The sequence below is a fragment of the Sturnira hondurensis genome, unplaced genomic scaffold, assembly GCF_014824575.4.
Source record: "Sturnira hondurensis isolate 20B ecotype Veracruz unplaced genomic scaffold, ASM1482457v3 Scaffold0022908, whole genome shotgun sequence".
Classification (NCBI taxonomy): domain Eukaryota; kingdom Metazoa; phylum Chordata; class Mammalia; order Chiroptera; family Phyllostomidae; genus Sturnira; species Sturnira hondurensis.
In genome coordinates this window covers 1,410,202-1,428,987 of record NW_028095539.1, presented here as the reverse complement: position 1 = coordinate 1,428,987, position 18,786 = coordinate 1,410,202, and the positions used below count along the sequence as shown (strand labels likewise).

General features: G+C 57.9%; 1 protein-coding gene across 3 annotated transcripts in view; it reads right to left on the bottom strand.

Annotated features, from left to right (window-relative positions):
* Positions 1 to 18,786, bottom strand: part of NEK6 (NIMA related kinase 6) — a 73,389-nt gene that overhangs the window by 40,273 nt on the left and 14,330 nt on the right. Inside the window, exon 1 of one of the 3 annotated variants that reach the window (XM_037036448.1) lies at positions 4,321 to 4,432. The exons of 1 other annotated variant lie outside the window; for it this stretch is intronic. In XM_037036448.1, coding sequence (XP_036892343.1) covers positions 4,321 to 4,378 — 58 coding nt within the window. In that variant the 5' untranslated portion in view covers positions 4,379 to 4,432. Of the gene's footprint in view, positions 1 to 3,583; positions 3,715 to 4,320; positions 4,433 to 18,786 lie in introns of those variants that run through there. One more of the 3 variants, XM_037036449.1, reaches the window with a different exon arrangement.

The following is an 18,786-nucleotide window of genomic DNA, read 5'->3' as shown; positions in this document are numbered from 1 at the left end:
TGTGCTCCCGAAACAGAAAACTGTGCCACAGCTTCACACCTCCTACACACACACGTGGTTTCTTTTCTTGTCCCCCAAATGAGTGACCCAACGCCAGGGTAGGCACAGGGGCTACTTCCACATGTCCAGTTGGCTCCCAGTGGCCGATGCCTAGCATGGATGCCCCTGCCTGGACCAGCTGGGAGAGGAGAGGTACCGCAGGCTGGCACTGCCCAACACACCCTCCTCACTGGAGAGCGAGGCCCAGCAAGGAGACAGGGCCGCTCCCAGCCTGCCCTGGGGGGTCAAAGCCAGACCAGTTTCAGCAGTAGCCACATGCATACCAAGCAGCCCACCTGAGCTGAGTGACTGGATATCTTTGGAGAAACCCAAAAGGCCATCACCCCCATTTTGCAGATATGAAAACCGAGGCTCCAAGGGGTCACAGGCTTCTACGAACTACACTATGCAGAGGACAAAACAAAAGCTCACACCAGTGAAGGGAGGGGCCCGTGACCGCACAGCAGACAACAGCGGGAACCAGCACATGGAACCACATCTGACTTCCCTAGTCCACACTGCCTTGGAAGAGTGAATGAATGAATGAGTGAATAAGTAAATGCATGAATGGACAAATGAATTCTGGCCCAGAGGGGTGGTTCTGGCTGCTGTGTCCTCTGCCCTCTTCTCGGTCTCCCTTCTCTTCTGGTCTTGGGATAATCGGCCGTTACTCATCTGTTCATCACTTGACAGGAAGCAGCCAGATCTCAGGCCAGAGTCCCTGGGGCCTGAGAGCCGCAGGGGACACCACAGATGGCGTCTGTTTCCTGACCAGTCCCAGTCCCGTGCCACCCTCTGCCCCCACCCCCAAAGCCATGCTTGCTGCTCAGATTCCTGGGCTCCCCAGCAGGAGCCTGGCTTCTCTGAGACGGGGGACCACACTCAGCCCTGAAAGGATGGTGCGGCCCATGCAGACAGGCCTCTGACCCCTCCCTCTGGGCAGCGGGCCTCCCACGTGGGCCTGCGGAACCTGGTGGCCAGCAGTGGAGGGGCGATGCAGTGCCCTCCCAGACCACACGGCCTTTCTTCCCCTTTCCCTGCCACCCCCCGCCCAGTTCTCCTCTCCTCACCCATCACCCACCCCCCTCCTTCTCTCTCCAGCCTGGGGGCTCCTCTCTCCAGAGCTCCAGACCCCAACTACCAAAAGCCACAGGCACCAAAGCCTCACCTGGCCTGAATCAGAGCTTTTGCCTGCCCTTCCCAGGTCTCCACCTCAGCAACAGGGTTGCCTCTCTGCTCATGGAGTTGGCAGGAACCCAGTCTCACTGCACCCCACGCTCACCCTCCCTCACAGTCCACAGCTGGTCTTCAACCAGTCCTGACCGTTCTTCCCCCAAATAAGTCTGCAACCACCCAGAGTCTCTGCCCTGTGCTGGCCTGGCCCCTCCTCAGCAGGTCCCTACAGTCACCTCCCACCCAATGCTCTAACCTCCAGGCCACCATGGGAAGGTCCTTCTCCAGCACACAAACCCCAGTCTGCCGATCCCCACCCCAAACTTCCCAGGAAAGGCCTACATGGCTGAGCGAGGCATTGCAAGCTCTGCCCAGCTGTATGGGCTTGCCTTCCTGCATTCCCCCCCCCCACCCCACCCCCAGGCTCCCACCCACCCCAGGCCCTGCTCCCAACCACACAGCCCCCAAGGGTGGGGCAGGAGCCAGGGGAAATGCAGGAAGTCCTGCTCCTTTCTGAGCCTCGGTTTCCTCATCTGTAAAGAAGAAACGGCCAGATGCCGCAGGGTGGGCACACAGAGGCAGTTAGGTAGTACCAAGGCCCCCCTTCTCCCCATCTGACAGCATCCATGTGGGCTCCTCCCCTAAAGTCCAGCTCTTTGGGCACAAACTGCTTGTTTCGTCACCCCCCCCACCTTCCACTGGCCCTTCAAGGTGGGGACTGGTCTTAGTAGTCATCTCTACTTCGCCAGGGCCTTGCCAAGGCCTGGCACAGAACTGGCACCAGTGGGTCACTGGGTGAACAAACTGACCAGCCGGTGGAAGGGGCTCTTCCCACCCTCCCGAAGCCCCAAGCAAGAGACAGCTGCCTTTACACTCAGGGTCCCCGAGGTCTCTGGCCAGGCAGATACCCACAGGCCATTCGTTCAAACACAGTGCTCCCCAACCCCTTCCCACACTGTAGGGCTTCCCAGAGCCTTTGTAAAATCAAGGAGACTCTTGATCACCTCCCTCTTCCACCCTCTCAGGTGATAAATGCAAGTCCAGAAGAAAAAGAGGCAGGGGCTGTAGACGCCTCTCCTGTCTGGGAGGCCTTGGGCTCCGGGACCCAGCAAAGGCCGGGCCTCATCCCACCCTTCGAGGAGGGGGATCTGCTGAGCGTGTCCTCTGTGCCAGCGAGTTCCACGCAGCACCTCTGCACACTCCTGCCACCTGTCTGCGGTGCCCCATTTCACCCAGAACCTGCACCTCTCTGAACCTGAGGTGCAGAGAGTTACATAACTTGCCAAGCTCATGCGACTGTGTAAAAGGCGTGCCCCATGCGTGAACCCAGATCCGACTTTTACAAAGTCTGGGTTTCAGCCTGATTTGTCTGGGGCAGTCCTCTGAGACCACCACAGAGTTGGGGAAGCTAGTATCTCACTCTGCTGGGAGGACTGGACGCCTCAGACCGGCTCACCATCTCAAGGACCCCTGCCCACCAGGGAAATGAATTTGCTGTCTCCTCAAGGCCTTTGCAGGCTCTGCTTCCCCTGCTTAAAATGCATTGTCTCCGCAAACCTGGCTCCTTCTTCACAGCCCACCCCAGGCACCTCCTCCAGGCAGCCTTCCCGGACTCTCCCAAATACTCCCAGCTCCACATATTACCTACTCACATATTTTCCTCTCCCTTAAACAAAATTTTCCTTGAGAGCAAAGACCAAAACACTCTCACCTCTTGGCCCCAGCAGGCCAGAGGGAGGGCCAGGTAAGTGGCTGCTGACCTGGTATAGGAATACCAGGAGTCCAAGAGAAGAAGCCAGGGCAGCACCCCCAGGGGGTGGGAAGGCTTCACTGTTTGTAGTTTTCCTGGCGCCCCAGGACAGCAGCCATAATCGCACCCAGGGGCCCCTGCCAGGGGAAGTTCTGAAAGCCCTGGCCTCCCCTAATTTTCTCTCCTGTCCCCGTTTTAAGGTCCAAAGGACAGTGATACCTGGTGGGAGAAAGTTCTGTGGAGAACTCTGCTCAGACACCAGGAGACAGCCCAGCGGCCAAACCCACCCCAGAGAGGCAAGCATTGCTTCTACTTCCCCTCCAACCCCAGCAAAGCCCAGGCAAATCCCAGGATCACTCAACGTCAAACTGCACCCCTCCCCATCTGGGTGGTGGCAGAGGTCACGCCAGGCTGACCACTGGTAACCCCCATCTGGTCAAGCGGCAGCAGCGGCAGAGGTGCAGCCAAGGCAGGGTGCCCTGTGAGCCTGGGCTCTGGACGTCCCTCATGCCTGCCTTTCTGTCACTTGCTGGGCACATCCTTTAGGGCCAAGGCAGTAGCCTCAAGTGGCAGGAAAGGGTGAGGGGTCTCCCCAGCAGGAGGCAGGGCAAATGCAGGTACCTTGCAAAGTGGCTCCTGAGTCTGGAGTCTCAGGGAAGGTCTGCTCAGCTCAGGGTGGAGGGTGGATTCATGGTGCTGAGGGCTCTGGGGATCTGGGTGGCCTCTCTGTGTCGGCGCAGGCGAAGGAAGGAGGATCGGCCCAGTCTCTGTAGGGGACTTCCCCTGTCAGGGCCGAAAGGAAACCCCCACCATTCGCCACTCCAAAAATAGCTTCGGCTGTCACCTCTGTGGCCAATGGAACTTGTCATAGCCTCCAGAGTCTGATGCTCACCAGGGACTGGAATCTGAGGGAAGTGGCCCCTGGACAGTCTTGGGGAGAGTGCACGCACGTGACTCTAGCCAGAGGGCTTGGAATGCAATCAGAGTCCACTCTGAGGCCACCCAGTCCTGCTCTCCCATTTCACCTACCAGGAAACTGAGGCAGGAAGCAGGAGACTTATCAGGCCACAGGCACAGGGGTGGCAGCCCTGGGCCACCAGCCCGCCTCCTCAACCTACTGCACGCCACCCATGTGGCAAAGGGATTTGCCCCCAACTGGAACCCAGAACATCGGCAGCCCCAGGATTAGCCCAGCCTGGGCTCTGAGAGGGACAACGGGTCCTTCCCTTGTCCCTGGTGCTCCCACCCCCACAGGGGGCCCAGCAAATGCTAAGTAGCATGAAAGTGCTTGCTGCCCCTTTAAAAGCTTAACTCTTCCTAGTCTCTCTTTTGTGAGCTGAGCCGAAAATATTTCTTGCCTGAGAGATGGGCGCCTTCGTAGGCAGCAGCCTTGGGTTCAAGTCCTGGACCTGTCATGTCCCAGTTGTGTGTGTCTCAGGGTCCTCCTGTGTCAAACAGGGATAGGAGCTGTGTGCTGGAGGGTTCCTGATGGTGCATGAACCGAAAGTGCTGAGCCCTGGGCTGGCACGTGACAGACACCCAATCAGTGGGTAACTGTTTGAGCATTACTGCACCCTCACTGGGGCCCCTGCTCTCCCAAACAAGGTGTGGATCTGGGAACCGAGGGCTTGGCGTGTTTCTGCCTTCCCCTCCTTGCACATGTCCCTCCTGTGCTGACAGTGGGGGACCCCAAGATGACGCAGAAGGAAACCCCACTGTTCTTACTGGGTCTGCAGGAGAGAACCCTGGAACACAGGGACAGACACTCACCAGCCAGAAAAGAGCTGGAAAGGTGCCCTGGGGAAAGGACGGATGGACTCTCACTTCTGGCCAAAGTCAAGGGCAGCTTCTCCCAGTGGGTGGAGTGTGAGATGGCTTAATGGGGTGGGAGGGACCCCAAGCAGAGGGCATGGGAGTTACAGGGTAGGACACAGTGGGGTCAAAGGTGTGGAGGCTGGCGTCCTTGCAGGCATGTGGGAGGAAGTCAGGGCAACTCCAGGCCAGCCCCTGTCTCCTCCTCCGGAACAAGAGCCACCAATACCCTGGGCAAACCACCCCCTAGCACCCCATCTGTAGCTCTGCCGCTGGGCCTGGCACAGGCACATTGCAGCTGAGGCCCCGGAGGACACACAGAGCCAATCCTGGCACAAGGGCTCGGCAACCTGCCAGCACATCTTCCCCTCCAGCCGGGCCCAACTGCCAGGCATATGCCAGGTGCCAGGCCCCTGGGCGCCTGAGGCTGGGCCCGGGCCAGCCGTCCACAGGCCTTCAGGTGGACCCCACCAAGGCCCTGGTGCGTGTGGCTCTCCTCGAGGACTGTCTCCTTGACCCAGCATCAGCCTTGGAAGAGACTCTAGATGGGTGGATCAGGCCCCCAGTTGGGCACTTTCTGCCTAATCTGTTCTGTTTCCAGCCCCCCGTCTGCTGAAGAGGAATCCCCTACGTGGCAGAGACGTGCCTCTGAGGGGAAATGCGCTCTAGCCCAAGACAGGGCACAACACCCAAGGAAAACACACTTTCACGCCATGTGAGCCAGCCCTGCGGGGCCTTCCTCTCCCTCCGGGGCCGGAGCAGGCTGCAACCTTCCAGAGGACTAACTCAGCTCTGTGCAGCCTCTGCGCCCTCACAGGCACACACGTCAATGCCAGTCACTCCCTGCCTGTCCACACGGGACACAGAAGAGAGGGTGGAGCTGTGCTGCAGTCCCCTCCTGAGGTGGCCAGACTCCCGGGGCCTGCCGAGTCACCGTGAGCCCCCACCCAATCCCCACAGTGCTGAGCGAGTCTCGGTCTATAGGCGACAGCGCCTGCTCCATCCAGTCCTGCCACCCAAGAGGGGTTCCAGGCCAGCAAGTAATCACAGCTTCGGGGGCCACACCACTATGCCACCCCCGGGATCCTCGCAGACACCAAGTCAGGCTTGGGAAGTAGGAGGCCACTTTTAACTCCTCGAGGGTGACTTCTGCTCTAAGCCATGATGCGTCTGGCATGGCGGCCGGGGACTCACAGGGCTTGGGACTCCTATAGGATTGTATGGCCTTGGGAAAGTCGAGGCCTATTCCTGGGCCTCAGTTTCCCCACTTACAATATGGGGGAGTCAGGCTTCAGGGTGTAAGAGGGCCCTTCCTGTGCCCACATATTTTACGATGCTGGTGGAGGACAGGTCGACTCACTGGTGCCCTGCAATCGGGCTCTGGGATCTCGTATCTTATCATGTGTTCATCTGGGTCTGGGATTGCTCAGGGGACACTCCCCTGGCCTTGGAGGACTTTCTGGGCCCCGCAGTCCCCTGCACACTGTCCTCCCCATTCATTCCAAGCCACAGCAACATAGGGACATGGCTCAGATGCCTCTTGGGTTCCCAGACATGCAGCCATGGAGGTGAGATATGTACATGGGGGGGGTCCCACACAGAGTGCCCCCTAAGTGCCAGGTGCTGGGCCAGATCCTACAGGAATATTGGCAGCTCGTGGCTCATAAGGCAGCCCTGCAAAGCAGACCATGCATCCCCTGGACAAACCTGGAAACTGAGGGTCTGAGGTGGTGGACCTGATAGAGGAGTCCCAGCTGGACTGAGGCGGAGCCTGGGTGGAAATGCAAACCTGACTCCTCGCTCCCCTGGGAGCCCTCTGCAGTGTAGACTGGGCTCCTGCCCTCAACCAATCGGAGTGGTCGTGGTGGGGACCAGATCAAAGCACCTAGCTATGCTGCAGAATCAAAGAAGGGCAATTGATTCCAATGTGAGTCAATCAAGGGGGCTGCAGGGAGGTGGTGGCATTTGATCTGGGACCAGAGAGCCAGATAGTGAGGAGAGAGAAAAGCAACCCAGCACTGGCTCTGGAGTCAGAGAGCCCCAAGTTCAAATCCTGTGCTGCTTCTGTCCAGCCACATAAGCTCCAGCCAGGCCCATGGTCACCTCTTCGCAGTTTCCTCTTCTGTACACAGGGAGCCAGGCAAGACTCACCTCGTGGGGCTGTTGTAAGGACTGAATGAGGACATACAGGCAGAATGCCAGCCCAGGACCTCAGGGCCCGTGTATACGCAAGAGCTCAGTGAATGTGGCTGCTGCTGTTGTTATGATTACCATTATCGTTATAAAAAACTCATTCATTTAACAGCAATATCCCTACAACAAATATTTCTGGCAACCCACTCAGCAACTCAATTGTCACAATCAGTCTGGTCTCATTCTCCAGGGGACCCCAGTGTTTCGGCCAACCAGGCCTTTGGGCCTCTGGGCTTGGCTGGAGGTGCCCATGCCCTCTAAGGACTCACATTTTTGGAGGGAGGCTGGGTGAAGCCACACCGGCTCCTGCTGCGTTCTCCCAGACGCTGGGAAGTGATGGCAAAGCAGTTCTCAAAGTTCCCAGGACGATGAGCCCGAGCTGTCTTCCCCTCTCCCGCCCCCACTGTCTCAATAAAATAAATCTTGGCCCACGGCAGGCGAGAGACCCTATATATTTACATGACGATTGTGCCTCATGATCACAGGGCCGTGTTTTTGGCAGGCAGCGTGTGGCAGGGATGACAGTGGTCCTGAGAGACCCACTATTTTCCAGCGACTTTTATTGTCCATTATATCCCAACATTTACAGGGCTCTGCTCCGGGCCTGGCAGGAATATCACACACGGCGGGGCTGGCAGACCTTAATATTCCCGTCCAAGGGTTGCAGATTCGTCTTCAGGTCCCACCCTCCCCTCCCCAGTCTCTGTGTGTGGTAGTGAGACCCCAGAGAGCACCAGAGGCTCCCAGAGGCTCTGGTGGGAGAGGGCTGGTTGCCTGAAATCAGGCCCAGCGGGAATATTGGCACCATGGAAATTGGCAAATGGTATAAATTAGAGTTTTGTACAAATCCTTCCCCCCACCCCACCCCACTCCTCTGCCCCAGGGGACTATGAATAACTGGAAGGACACACGGACTTAGAGTAAGAGGTGAAACCTGACTTCATCAACACCTTGCTGTGTGGCCTTAGGGAAGTTACTGTACTTTTTGAGCCTCAGCTTTCTTGTCTGTAAAATGGGGACATACCTGAACTGCTGGGGTTGTTGTGAGGTTACAGGACCTTATGGAAAGTTCCCTGGGTGATGCTTGGTACGTGGCAGGTACTCAGTAAGTGATAACCCTCGCCATTCATTCACTCGACACACACTGAGTGCCTACTCTGTACCAGACACCATCCGAGTGACAGGGATACAGAAATGCCCCAGGGGATGACAGATACCAAATTCCTCACAACTGATCTGTTCTAGTTCAGTAATCGATCCTCTGCAGAGGGATTTTACCCACATCATCTTATGAAGCCTCATGACAGTTTTGAGAGGTGGGCAGAGCAGGAAATACACCCACTTCTGAGAGGAGGAAACCGGGTTCAGGATGGGTGTGACTCGCCCAGGACCCTTGTCAGGGGGTGGCAAGACCACCATGGCGCTTGCCTCTGAGTTCCTAGGCCCAGCCGTGCTGGCCTCCCTGAAAGTTAACCTTCACACAGAGCACAGGAGGGCCCAGGGCAAAGGGACTCCTGGCCTAGGGTCCTGGGTTTTAGTCTTGGCCATGGCCTCTCTGCTCCAGGTCCTTCCCCTTTTGGGCCCTTCGTTTCCCATCAAAGGGCTGAGAGGGCTGCAGTCAGGAAGCTGTGGTCCCTGATGGCAGAGGGTCTGTCTCCAGGCTTCCTGGCTTGGCCAGGTGTCACTCTGTCCCACACAGCCAGGGAGGATACAGGCATACCAACATCTGCAGTGCCCCAGCTGGATCCCAGGTGAGCCAGAGTGTCTTGTGCAGAAAGGAAGAGGGGAATGAGCTGGGGCAGGACTTCTGCCTATGGACGTTGAGTGTGACATCGCAGCCTGCAGGCAGGGTGCTTCCACCCCGTTCACAGACGGGGGGGCTGAAGCTCAGGGGGCTATAGATGAGCCTCAGGGGGGCTGACGCTCAGGGGGCTGGTGTCAGATCCTGGCTGGCAGCCTCCAGAGCTTGTGGCTAAGCTGCTCAGAGAGATCAGGAAACCACTAGGTCCCTCAGTTCTGACCCCCAGGAGGCCTAGAAATGGGACACCGTCTGGCCACCCCAGCCTCAGCACAGAGGGGTTGAGGAGCATTGAGCTGGAACAGGAGAGCAAGAAAAGTGCAGACGACTCGGATGACTCAAATAACCTTTGAAACCGGGACGGAGGCGGAAGTGGGCAGCATTTCTGGTGGGTTTCACCTCACTTCCTAGAAGGATGAGTCACCACTTTTGTTGAGTCAGCACTCGCCTGGCAGTCCACGTGGAGCTGCGTTCAGGGTGGCACCTCTCGGTTCACTCGTCCCCAAAGAAGTGACAGGCTGCCAGGTGGGGACCGTCCACCTGTGGGGTGGGGGCGGGGTGCTTTTTATTTCACAGATGGGGAACATGAGGCCCAGGAAGGGAGGAGGGTGGTCCAGGGGCATGTAGCAGGGGCCTAAGTCTTCAAAGGTTAAGTTTTCTATTTTGGGAGATAGGAAAGAAGCGACTCTCTAGAGCTTTAAAAAGAGAGAGAGAAAAAGAAAGAACTAGCAGCTGAACAGAACTGCAACAAGGCCCCCAGCCAGCCCAAAGAGGTTTCTGAAATTCTATGCAGTCTGAATTCTTGCCGGCTGAAGGGTCATGCGATTTCTTTTGCAAAAGGCAGAGTTGAAAAAATCTGGCTGAGGGTCAGGGAGCGGAGGGAAACCGCCACGAGACTGAAGTCATGAGTTTCAGCCTGGCTGCCTGCAATGCCTTTCTGGGTGACCACACGAGCCCTCTGCCCTTTCTGGGCCTCAACTTACCCTTTTACATTTACTACACAGCAAGCCTTGTTCCAAGGCACCTAGGGAATGCTAGCCTGCATTCCTGTCACACTACACGAGTATCTCTGTTTCACAGCAAGGGAAAACTGAGTCACAAAGAGGGCATGCGCGCTGCCCAGGACAGGTGGAAGAACCAGCATTTGAACCTAGGTAGTGCGGTTCCAGATCCACACTCCTGACCGCCAAGCCGTGCGGCCCTCCTGCCTGCAGTGGCTGGTCCCTTGTCCCTATTGCCCCCCCAGAGACCTCAGGGGCTTTGCCTCTGTGGCTTGGATGCCAGCACGTCTGTTTCGGGAGACACAGAACCATCCTCCTCAACGCTGGCTGCTGCTTCTCTGAGCTGCTGCCTTTTCCACGAACTGGTTTCTTCGGTTCGCTCAGCAGCCTTTAGAACCACAGCCCGGGAGGCCCTTGGGAGACTCCCAGGTCACGGCAGCCATCGACCTGCCTCTCTGAGCCATGCTGGGAGCTGCGCATCCGCACAGGAGAGGATGGCCTCGCTCCGATGCCCACTTTGGAGTTTTAACTCAGGTCCGCCTCTGGGTTCGCGGGAGGCAGGCTGCCATTCAGGCATCCAAGAAAGAGAGGAAAAAACTTCTATTCATAGCCAGACAGGGCCCGCTCTGCGGAAATGATGCTACCAGAACGCGACATGCAGCCCAGCCGAGCGAGAGAATCCCGAAAAGCCTGACAATGTCCACGTGGAACAGCTCAAAGAATTGGGTGGTCACCACGCCCAGAAAATATGCCTGGAGACTCAACCGTGACATTCCTGAGGGAGTGAGGCTCTGACCCCAAACCTGGGCCTGTCTTCCAAAGCAAAATTCTTCAGACAACAGACATTTTTTTGGCTTCAACACGCAGACTGCCGCTCTCTGTTTCACTCTGATCTCTAGAGTAAGGGATACTCACGCTAAGAAGAACGGCCCCCTTGCATGCATGCGCCCCCGCCCCGTGCCACACACTGTACTGCGCATCTGGGTCCACCTGCCACTCCCTCGAGGTGAGTGTCACTATCTCCATTTTTCAGAGAGGGAAACTGAGGCTCAGAAGCACACACTTGGCTAAACTGGGGCTTCAACTCTGGGCCCGACACCCCCCACCCCCCGGAGCATAGAAAGCTGGGGATGAGCCCCAGAGGAACCTGCTGGCTGCCTTGCTCTAAGGGGCTCTGGGCAGACAGGGAAGCACAGAGATTTCTGTGGGCAGGTGCACAGCAAGTGTCAGGAGCTGGGAGCACCATTAGCCCTCCACAGGCACGGGAAGAATTCCTGCAGGGAGACAACAGGTGGGGAAGCGTCGGCCCGACCGCAGTTGGGACAGCTCCGAGAGGCCACCCCAGTCCTGCCCTTTCAAAGACGCTGGAATCCATTCCCTGAGGCTAAGCGGAGCGCCCAGAAAACCCCCAGCGCTTCGTTCATACTGCAGCGTCAACAGCAGACCGTGGTTCAGCACGTGAACAGTCGCTGCCACACTTCCATCAATTCCTGGGAGCAGGAGGAACCCTGAAGCCTGTCCTTGGAGGTCTCACATCTCACCAGAGACCTCAGAAGGGCCCTGAGGAATCCACCGGTCTACAGCCTGCATTGGAGGCTCAGGGCAGAGGAGGGATGTGTCCAAGGACATCCAACTGTCTGTTCACTCAGTCAACAGCAGAGAAGAGGGGGAACACCCCAGGCAGAGGACGCAGCACGCACAAAGGCCTGGAGGCTACACCTAAGCGCTGTGGGATGGAGGCCCTGATGACGGCGCAGCCTCAGCTCTGCAGGAGGGAGGGAGGCTCGGCAGGACCAGCAGGACGCCACAAGCATGTGCATACAAGGCTGGTAAGGGGCACGGAGCAGCGGCCAGGACTCAGCTCTCCAGAGCCCCCACCCCCCACGCGTTGCTCTTTTGCACACCACTCTACCTCCCCGTACCAAGCCCACACATAATTTTACTCCATGGGTCACATGACGAATCAATGCCCCAGACACATTTAGCAGTGTCTTTCCTCCCTCAAGGCTACACGCACACACATGACCTCCCCACCCTTGCCCCAGTCATCTCAGGTAACTGTGCCCGCAGACCGGAAGAAGGAAATGCCTACAGAACCTCCCTCTCAAGAGACTGTGCTGGGCCCACACTCTCTTATCTGGTGAGCACCTGCTGTGTGTCAGGCTCTGTGCTAGGCACTGGAAGGATTCATAAATAGTGGTCACAACCTCTAACTCCCTCAGCCGCCCCCTAATTCTTTTGAGATGGGCAGGGCTGGAATTGTCACTCCTACTGCCCAGGAGAGGAGACAGAAGGCCCCGGGCCCTGCTTATTCAAGACGAGGAGGTGTCGGGGCTGGGACAGGAATCTGGAAACGTCTGATGGAACCTTCGCCAAAACAGGTGAGGGTCCCTGGGGGACCAAAAAAGCCTGGGTCCCTCCTTCCAGCCCCATGGGCTGCCCCTGATCCACGAAGCAGAAGGACACACTGGCAGGTGCCACCGGGAATGGCAGGGTCCTGTCACTCCTGGGAGGGGCTGCTCTCCGGGCCCAAGGGAGCATGGCCAGGACTGGTGGCTCGTGCCGAGTGCTGAAGGTTCTCAGCCCTCAGCTGGCCTGGCCGATGCTGCCAAAGGACTAAATGCCGATGGCCTGTGCTTAAGAAAAGCATGCTGAAGTCGACCCATCAGCCCATCTTGGCACCTGCACTAACGCATACGGACGAGCCCAGGTCCCAGAGCACCGACTCTGGAGTCAGAGGGCCCTGGCCAGGTCGGCTCCCCGAGTCTCTGAGCTATTCAGACCTGGCCCTGTGTGGGGATAGCTCTCCCTCCCCAGACTCGGGATGCATCTGTCTCCTGCACAGGAACGTCAGCCAGAGCAGCGCCTCAGGCCCAGCAGTCTGTCCTGTTCAGCCCCAGGCCAGCGCCTGGCACAGAGCAAGCCTGACACGGTATGCTGCTTGCACACCATCCTCATCCGCACACGGGCTGGCAGCCAGGCGGTCCCTCCTGGGAACCCTGTCTTATCCCCACTTAAAAAGCCACAGACACTGCGACACACCGACGCTTGGCGGCACCCTATCCAGACAGGCCTTCCTCCTTCCCTCTGGGGTCCCCGTGCTGGGGTAGACAGTGTTCCTCCACAACTCAGGTCCACCTGCAAACTGGGAAGGTGGCCTTATTGGGAAACAAGGTCTTTGCAGATGCAATGACGTTGAGATGAGGTTGTCTGGGATTAGGGTGGCCCTCATCCAGTGACTGGTGACTTTATAAGAAGAGGGAAACTTAGACACAGAAACACACAGGGAGAGGTTCATGAGATAACAGAGGCAAGAGAGGAGTGCTGTGTTTACAAGCTAAGGGACGCCAAAGATCGCTGACAGCCGCCAGAAGCTGGGAGAGGGGCCTGGAACCGTCCCCCTCAGAGCCTCCAGGGAAACCCAGCCTCCCAGCACCTTGTGTGCTGTGTTAAGCTGGCCCTGGGAATCGAACAGTCTCCCAGCCCAGAGCCAGAGTGCAGCTGGCCTGCAGGTTCGGCCACAGCGTCCCACGTTCTCCAGGCACTGTGCGCTCATCCAAGACTTCCCCAGGCCTGCCTTCTGCCTCTGGTGCCACACAGGGAGCAAACTGGTGGTTCCTAGGCCTGGGGATTTCACAGTCTGGCTACCCCCAAATTCTGAAGACAAACATAAAGTTGCCAACATTTTCTGGATAAATTTCCACCTATTATCACCTTCCTCCATTTGGAGAGCCACCAGATGTAAGAGAGCAGCCACCGCCACGCCTGTCCTGACGTTTCCGCCTTTCACCAGGGATTGGCGACAATGCCACACCGCTGGGGCCAGGCCTAGGTCTGGAACCAGCAGACGCAGGCCACGGTGCCCTACTGTGTGATTTTTTTCAATCCTGGCCAAGGAAAGGCAGCACTGGCCTGCTCCACTCTCTCATGAGCACACAAAAGAGGTTTTCTCCATCTCAGAAATGTGACCAGTATATTCCAGCTACCTGGTGGGTAATTAGTTCCAGGTAATATCCTCTAAGGACTGGGTGATCTCCCAGCCCGAGGGAGGTGGCTCTCCAGGCCAGTTGTTGAGGGAAGGGGTCGGAGGAAAATAAAAGTGGAAAGCAGGAGAGGGAGAGAGAAGCACCGATGCTTCTTTCGAAAAGAAAACCAAAGCGTGAAATGACGCAACAGGCAGACATCACGGCCGGTGACTCCGGCTCTCCTCAAAGATACCTCGTAAACCTGCGCCAGCCTCCCCAAGGGGGGGAGGGGGCAGCTGCCTGGCTCTCGAAACATCTGGCCCTGGCGGCCTGACAACCCACCAGAAGCGGGTCACCCTGAGCTTCGTGGGTGTTGCACCACGGCTGCCTCATGGCGGCTGGTGAGCTGTGTCAGGAGCACCACCCCAGGGAGAAAGACTTGTCTGAGCGTGAGGAATGCTCCTTTCTCCAGTAACTCAGGGGCACTAACCCCATCTCGGAGGGCGCCCTGGATGCTGGGGAACTTTCAAGTGCAGTACTCGGGCTGCTGGCCGTGCAGCAGCTGCCTTGCTGGGACAGCCTCTGGTGCAGGGCAGAGAACCTCAGACGATAAGGCCTGACGCTGTTGCCTTCCGGGGCTGGAGTCCATCTCTCCCTCCCTCCTGTTTGCACACCCAGGCTGGGGGCAGGGTGGGCCCCAGTTCTTAGGAAGCCAGGAAACACACTCTTTTCTGGGCTAAATGCCCAGATTCCTGGAGCAGTCACAGGACCCGCTCTTTCTGAGCCGCGATCCAAAGCCACAAGTGTGGAGCAGACATTTCTTTGAGTCGAGGGAACCTGTGGGGACACAGACAGGCGCACCTGGGATTGCAGGTCAAAAGCCGAGCTGGCGGGGGGAGAGGCCCTAGTCAGCCCCAGAGGGCAGGGTGGGTGCTCTGTGGGTCCCGGCTTCCTTTTAAAGAAAACAGGGTTCATTCCTTCGTCAAGCATTTCTTGAGAGGCCCCTGGAGCCAAGCACTGTCTTGGGCACATGGCAGGGAAGACCCTGCTCCCCAAGATGGGGGTCAAGAAAAGGCCATCACCGTGAACGGCAGAAAGTGCTGTGGTGGAAGCACATATGGGGAGTGGGTGCGAGCGGCAAATAAGGGGACCTGGCTCCTCAGCTTCATCAGGACAAAGAAGTCAGATCCTGCACAAATTGCTTAGCACTTAATCAGCACCCAACAGACCAGCTGGATGCCCCCACCCTCCCTTGAGGGGGGTGGGGGGGGCGACTGAAGCCAGAAGGAGAAGGGTTGGAGCAGGCTGTAAGGACTGGGCTGGTTTGGCCCCTTGAGCACCCCATGTTTCCCAGGAAGCCAAGGGGGCGCCCTCTACCTTGCCTGGTCCCGGGAGACTCCTGGTCTTTCCTGACGAGGAAGTTCTTCCACCGGCACCATACCCACACACACGGGCCACAGCCACCCACCCTCCTGCCAGCAGGACTAAGCTAGGAGGCGACTGTCCTCCCAGAGTGTAAAGCTGGCACCCTTCACCCCTTTGCTGGGAAGTCTGGCCAGAGTCTCACCACCTCTCTGAGCCTCACTTCTGTGATCTGAAAGTGAAAGATCTACCTAAAAGGCTCACTTGTTCCACGAGACCTCAGAGGTGAAGGGCCGGTACGCGCAGGGCCGCAGGAGGCCCACCCACCCCGTCTCTGCCCCGCATTGCTGGGGGTGGTGCTCTAGAGGAGCGACCACCCTCAGGGGCAGGAAGTGAGAGGGAACGGGCATGTCCAGCCCTTGGGGAGCTTGGCATCTGGAGGGAACAGCTGAAAGGTGGATTCTGGTGATGACGAAATGAAACCCCAGGTACATCAAGTCACCCAGCCAGTATGTGACACATTAGTCTCCTTGTCCCCGTTCACCAATTCAACATAAACCCAGACTGCACCCAAAGCTGGGCCGGGCCCTGTGCTGGACCCAAGTGGGAGGGGTGTGGCCAAGCCTGTGGACGAGCAGAGCCCAGTCCGCTCCAGAACCACCCTGGCCTTACCTGGCTCTNCAGCTGAAAGGTGGATTCTGGTGATGACGAAATGAAACCCCAGGTACATCAAGTCACCCAGCCAGTATGTGACACATTAGTCTCCTTGTCCCCGTTCACCAATTCAACATAAACCCAGACTGCACCCAAAGCTGGGCCGGGCCCTGTGCTGGACCCAAGTGGGAGGGGTGTGGCCGAGCCTGTGGACGAGCAGAGCTCAGTCCGCTCCAGAACCACCCTGGCCTTACCTGGCTCTGTGAGGGGCGGGCGAGGATGTTGGGCCAGCTTGGGCTGGTGCAAATGGCGTCCTGGAACAGTCAGCTCAGCCATGGGATGCTGCTCACCCACTGCACCGCTGTACACCAAACCTGCCGCCACCGCGGGTCCCTTGGCCACATCCCATGTGCCAGCTCAAGTCGGGCCAGTGGGCCGGGGGACCTCTGACCCCAGCCCACCCCTCACAACATGCCACGGAAACTCAGAGCTGCTCCTCTTCACAGCTTTGCCTCTGGCCCGCCCTCCCCCCCCAGGCCAATCAGTAATCAATCAATCAATCAAGGAAGAATAGGAATTCAATCACAGTGACAATACAGTTTGCTCCTCAGGAAGTGCGGCAGAACTGGGACTCCTGCAGATTAACGAGTCGCCTGGAAATGGCGGGAAATAAATGGATTCCGCACAGGCTCTTAAATGGCCCGGCCTCAGCGGACGTGCTCCCCTCACTCAACTCGGGCTGCTCTCGTCCCCGGGAACCAAAACAGCTTCTCTGACAGGCAAGGAAAAAAGTGACAGGCAGGAATCCGGAGTCAGGGGAAATAACACATCCGTGGCACTTTTTTTCCCTTCCCAAAGCGATGCTGCGAGCTTTACATATTTTATCATTTATTCTCACATTGTCCCCGGCAAGTTGTAGGCGTCGGCCTTGTTTGTCACAGGAAAGCTGTGAGAGAGGCTGAAGGTGCAGAGGGAGGTGAGGGGCCTCCCACTCCGACACCCAGCAGGAAAGGGCGGGGGGTGGGGTGGGAGAAAGCCAAAGGTTCTTTGTGGGTGGAGCTGTGGCCTCGAGGGCAGCCGAGAGGATCCCGGAGAAGCCCCACAGGCTTCCCCACCAGGGCCTCCACGCCAGCTTCTTTGTCTCCTGGCCTGAACCCCACCCTGGCCATCCCATATATGCCACCAGAATGACCTTCCTAAAGCATCTACCTGTCCATCCCCCTCTCTCTTATCAAACCCTTAAGGCTTCTAGGTGAAGGTGTCACTCCTGAGCTTAGCATCCAAGCCTCCTTACCTGCCTGACTCCAGTCCCAGGTGACATTTGTCATGCACTATGTCAGCTCCATAGGGCCTCTTACAGGTTCCTGCACCTGCCGCTTCACACCTTTGGGCCCCTGCACAAGCCAGTGCTCCCTCTGGCGTGCCCTCCCCACCTGGCCAACTCCTACTGATGAGCGCCGAAGGTGGGCTAGGCGGGGCAGGCTGGATAGGCACCTGGCATGGGAGTCCTCGCTCCCTAACTCCCCAGAGTCTCAAGGACGGGCCCGCTCTCAGAAGGCAGCCCAGCAAAATGAACAAACCTCAGAGCTACCACTTAGGAGCTGTGTGATCCGAAGCAAGTTTTTGGACTCTCTGGGCTTCTGCAGTCTCATCGGAAAGCCGGGGCCAATGACAACCAGTCCTCGAAGCAAACCCGAAGCGGCCAGCACTATACCAGACCTATGTGAGCGCCCCATCGATGCTGAGTCCCCCTCCTTCCCTGCCTCTGGACTCTAGGGGCCTCTCCGCATGCTGCCATGCTGCTCTGGTGACAAGCCCTCCTCACGGGTGTCGAGAACCGGGGCCGTCACATGCCCTCGTCCACTCTCCTCCAGGATGTACCCCGGTGTGGCTCTTGGGGGTGTGAGCGGGAAGTGGGGCTGGACCGGCCCCGGCTGCCCGTTTCCTCCTCGGCCCGGTCTCAGCCCAAGGAACGATCCATCTGGAAGAGTTTGGTTTCTCTGTCTTTCTTTTTTTCTATTCTTTCCCCTCTAAGCAAAACTGCTTGGCGGCGGCTCCTGCCTCTGTCCCCAAGGCAGTTCCAAAGGGCCCATCTCCTCCTGCAGAAGTGATGGCGGTAATTCTGTTAATAGGAAGCAAGACAGATGGTACGTGGTGCCCAAGTGTACACAGGAGGCCAGCGGAACCTGCCGCCCCGGGGAGAAGGAAAGCGTTGCTGGAACACACCCTCCTTTGGGGCCTTATTAGGTCTTGAAAGAGCTGCCGCACTCGCTAAAACCTGCTTTTGCCAGCAGAAGCCTCATTTTACAAATATACAACAACAACAAAAAAAACCCGTAATGGGAAGAAAACCCCCAAGATTATGCCCCCCTGCTGCAGTGAGGTGGCCGGCTGAAGTCTTTAGCCTCGTCGACTACAGGTTTAAATAAACGGGCTGGACGCCGGCCTGCCGCTTTGCGAGCACGGCGGTTTCTGCGCCGTTTACAGACCGTTTGCGGACCGTTTGCCAGCGGTGGGATGGGGCAGCTCTGGGAACATTTTCTTTGCAGAGGCGCGTCTGTCCCAGATGCCATAAAACCCTATGGCCCTGGCGTCGGTCCCAGAAGGAATCCTGGACATGGCTCCTCCTCAGTCACACCCACAGGCCCTCGTCCCACACTGTCGTCTCGCAGGCTTCCTCCTGTCCTGAGATTCAGGGGCATCATGAAGGCAGTTTTTCACTGCGGAATGGACGTCCTCCCCCACAGTCGCAGAAAGGGCTTGCCCTTCTCTCCTATTGGGGGTCGAGCCGCCAACTTGTTCTCTGGGCTTCAGTTCATCCAAATGCCGAGGGGGAGGGGGAGGCTGAAGCTGCTGCGGGGACAGCCCTGGCTGACCATAGGCAGAGCACGTGGACGTGGTCAGGCTGCCCAAGGCTGTGTGAATTGGCAAGCTGTGGAGCCTCTCTGGGCCTCAGCCTCTGCATGCCCCATGCGGGGCTAGCCCCACCCACCTCACAGCCCTGGAGCAACCCCACTCACGTGGGAAATGGTCACTTCT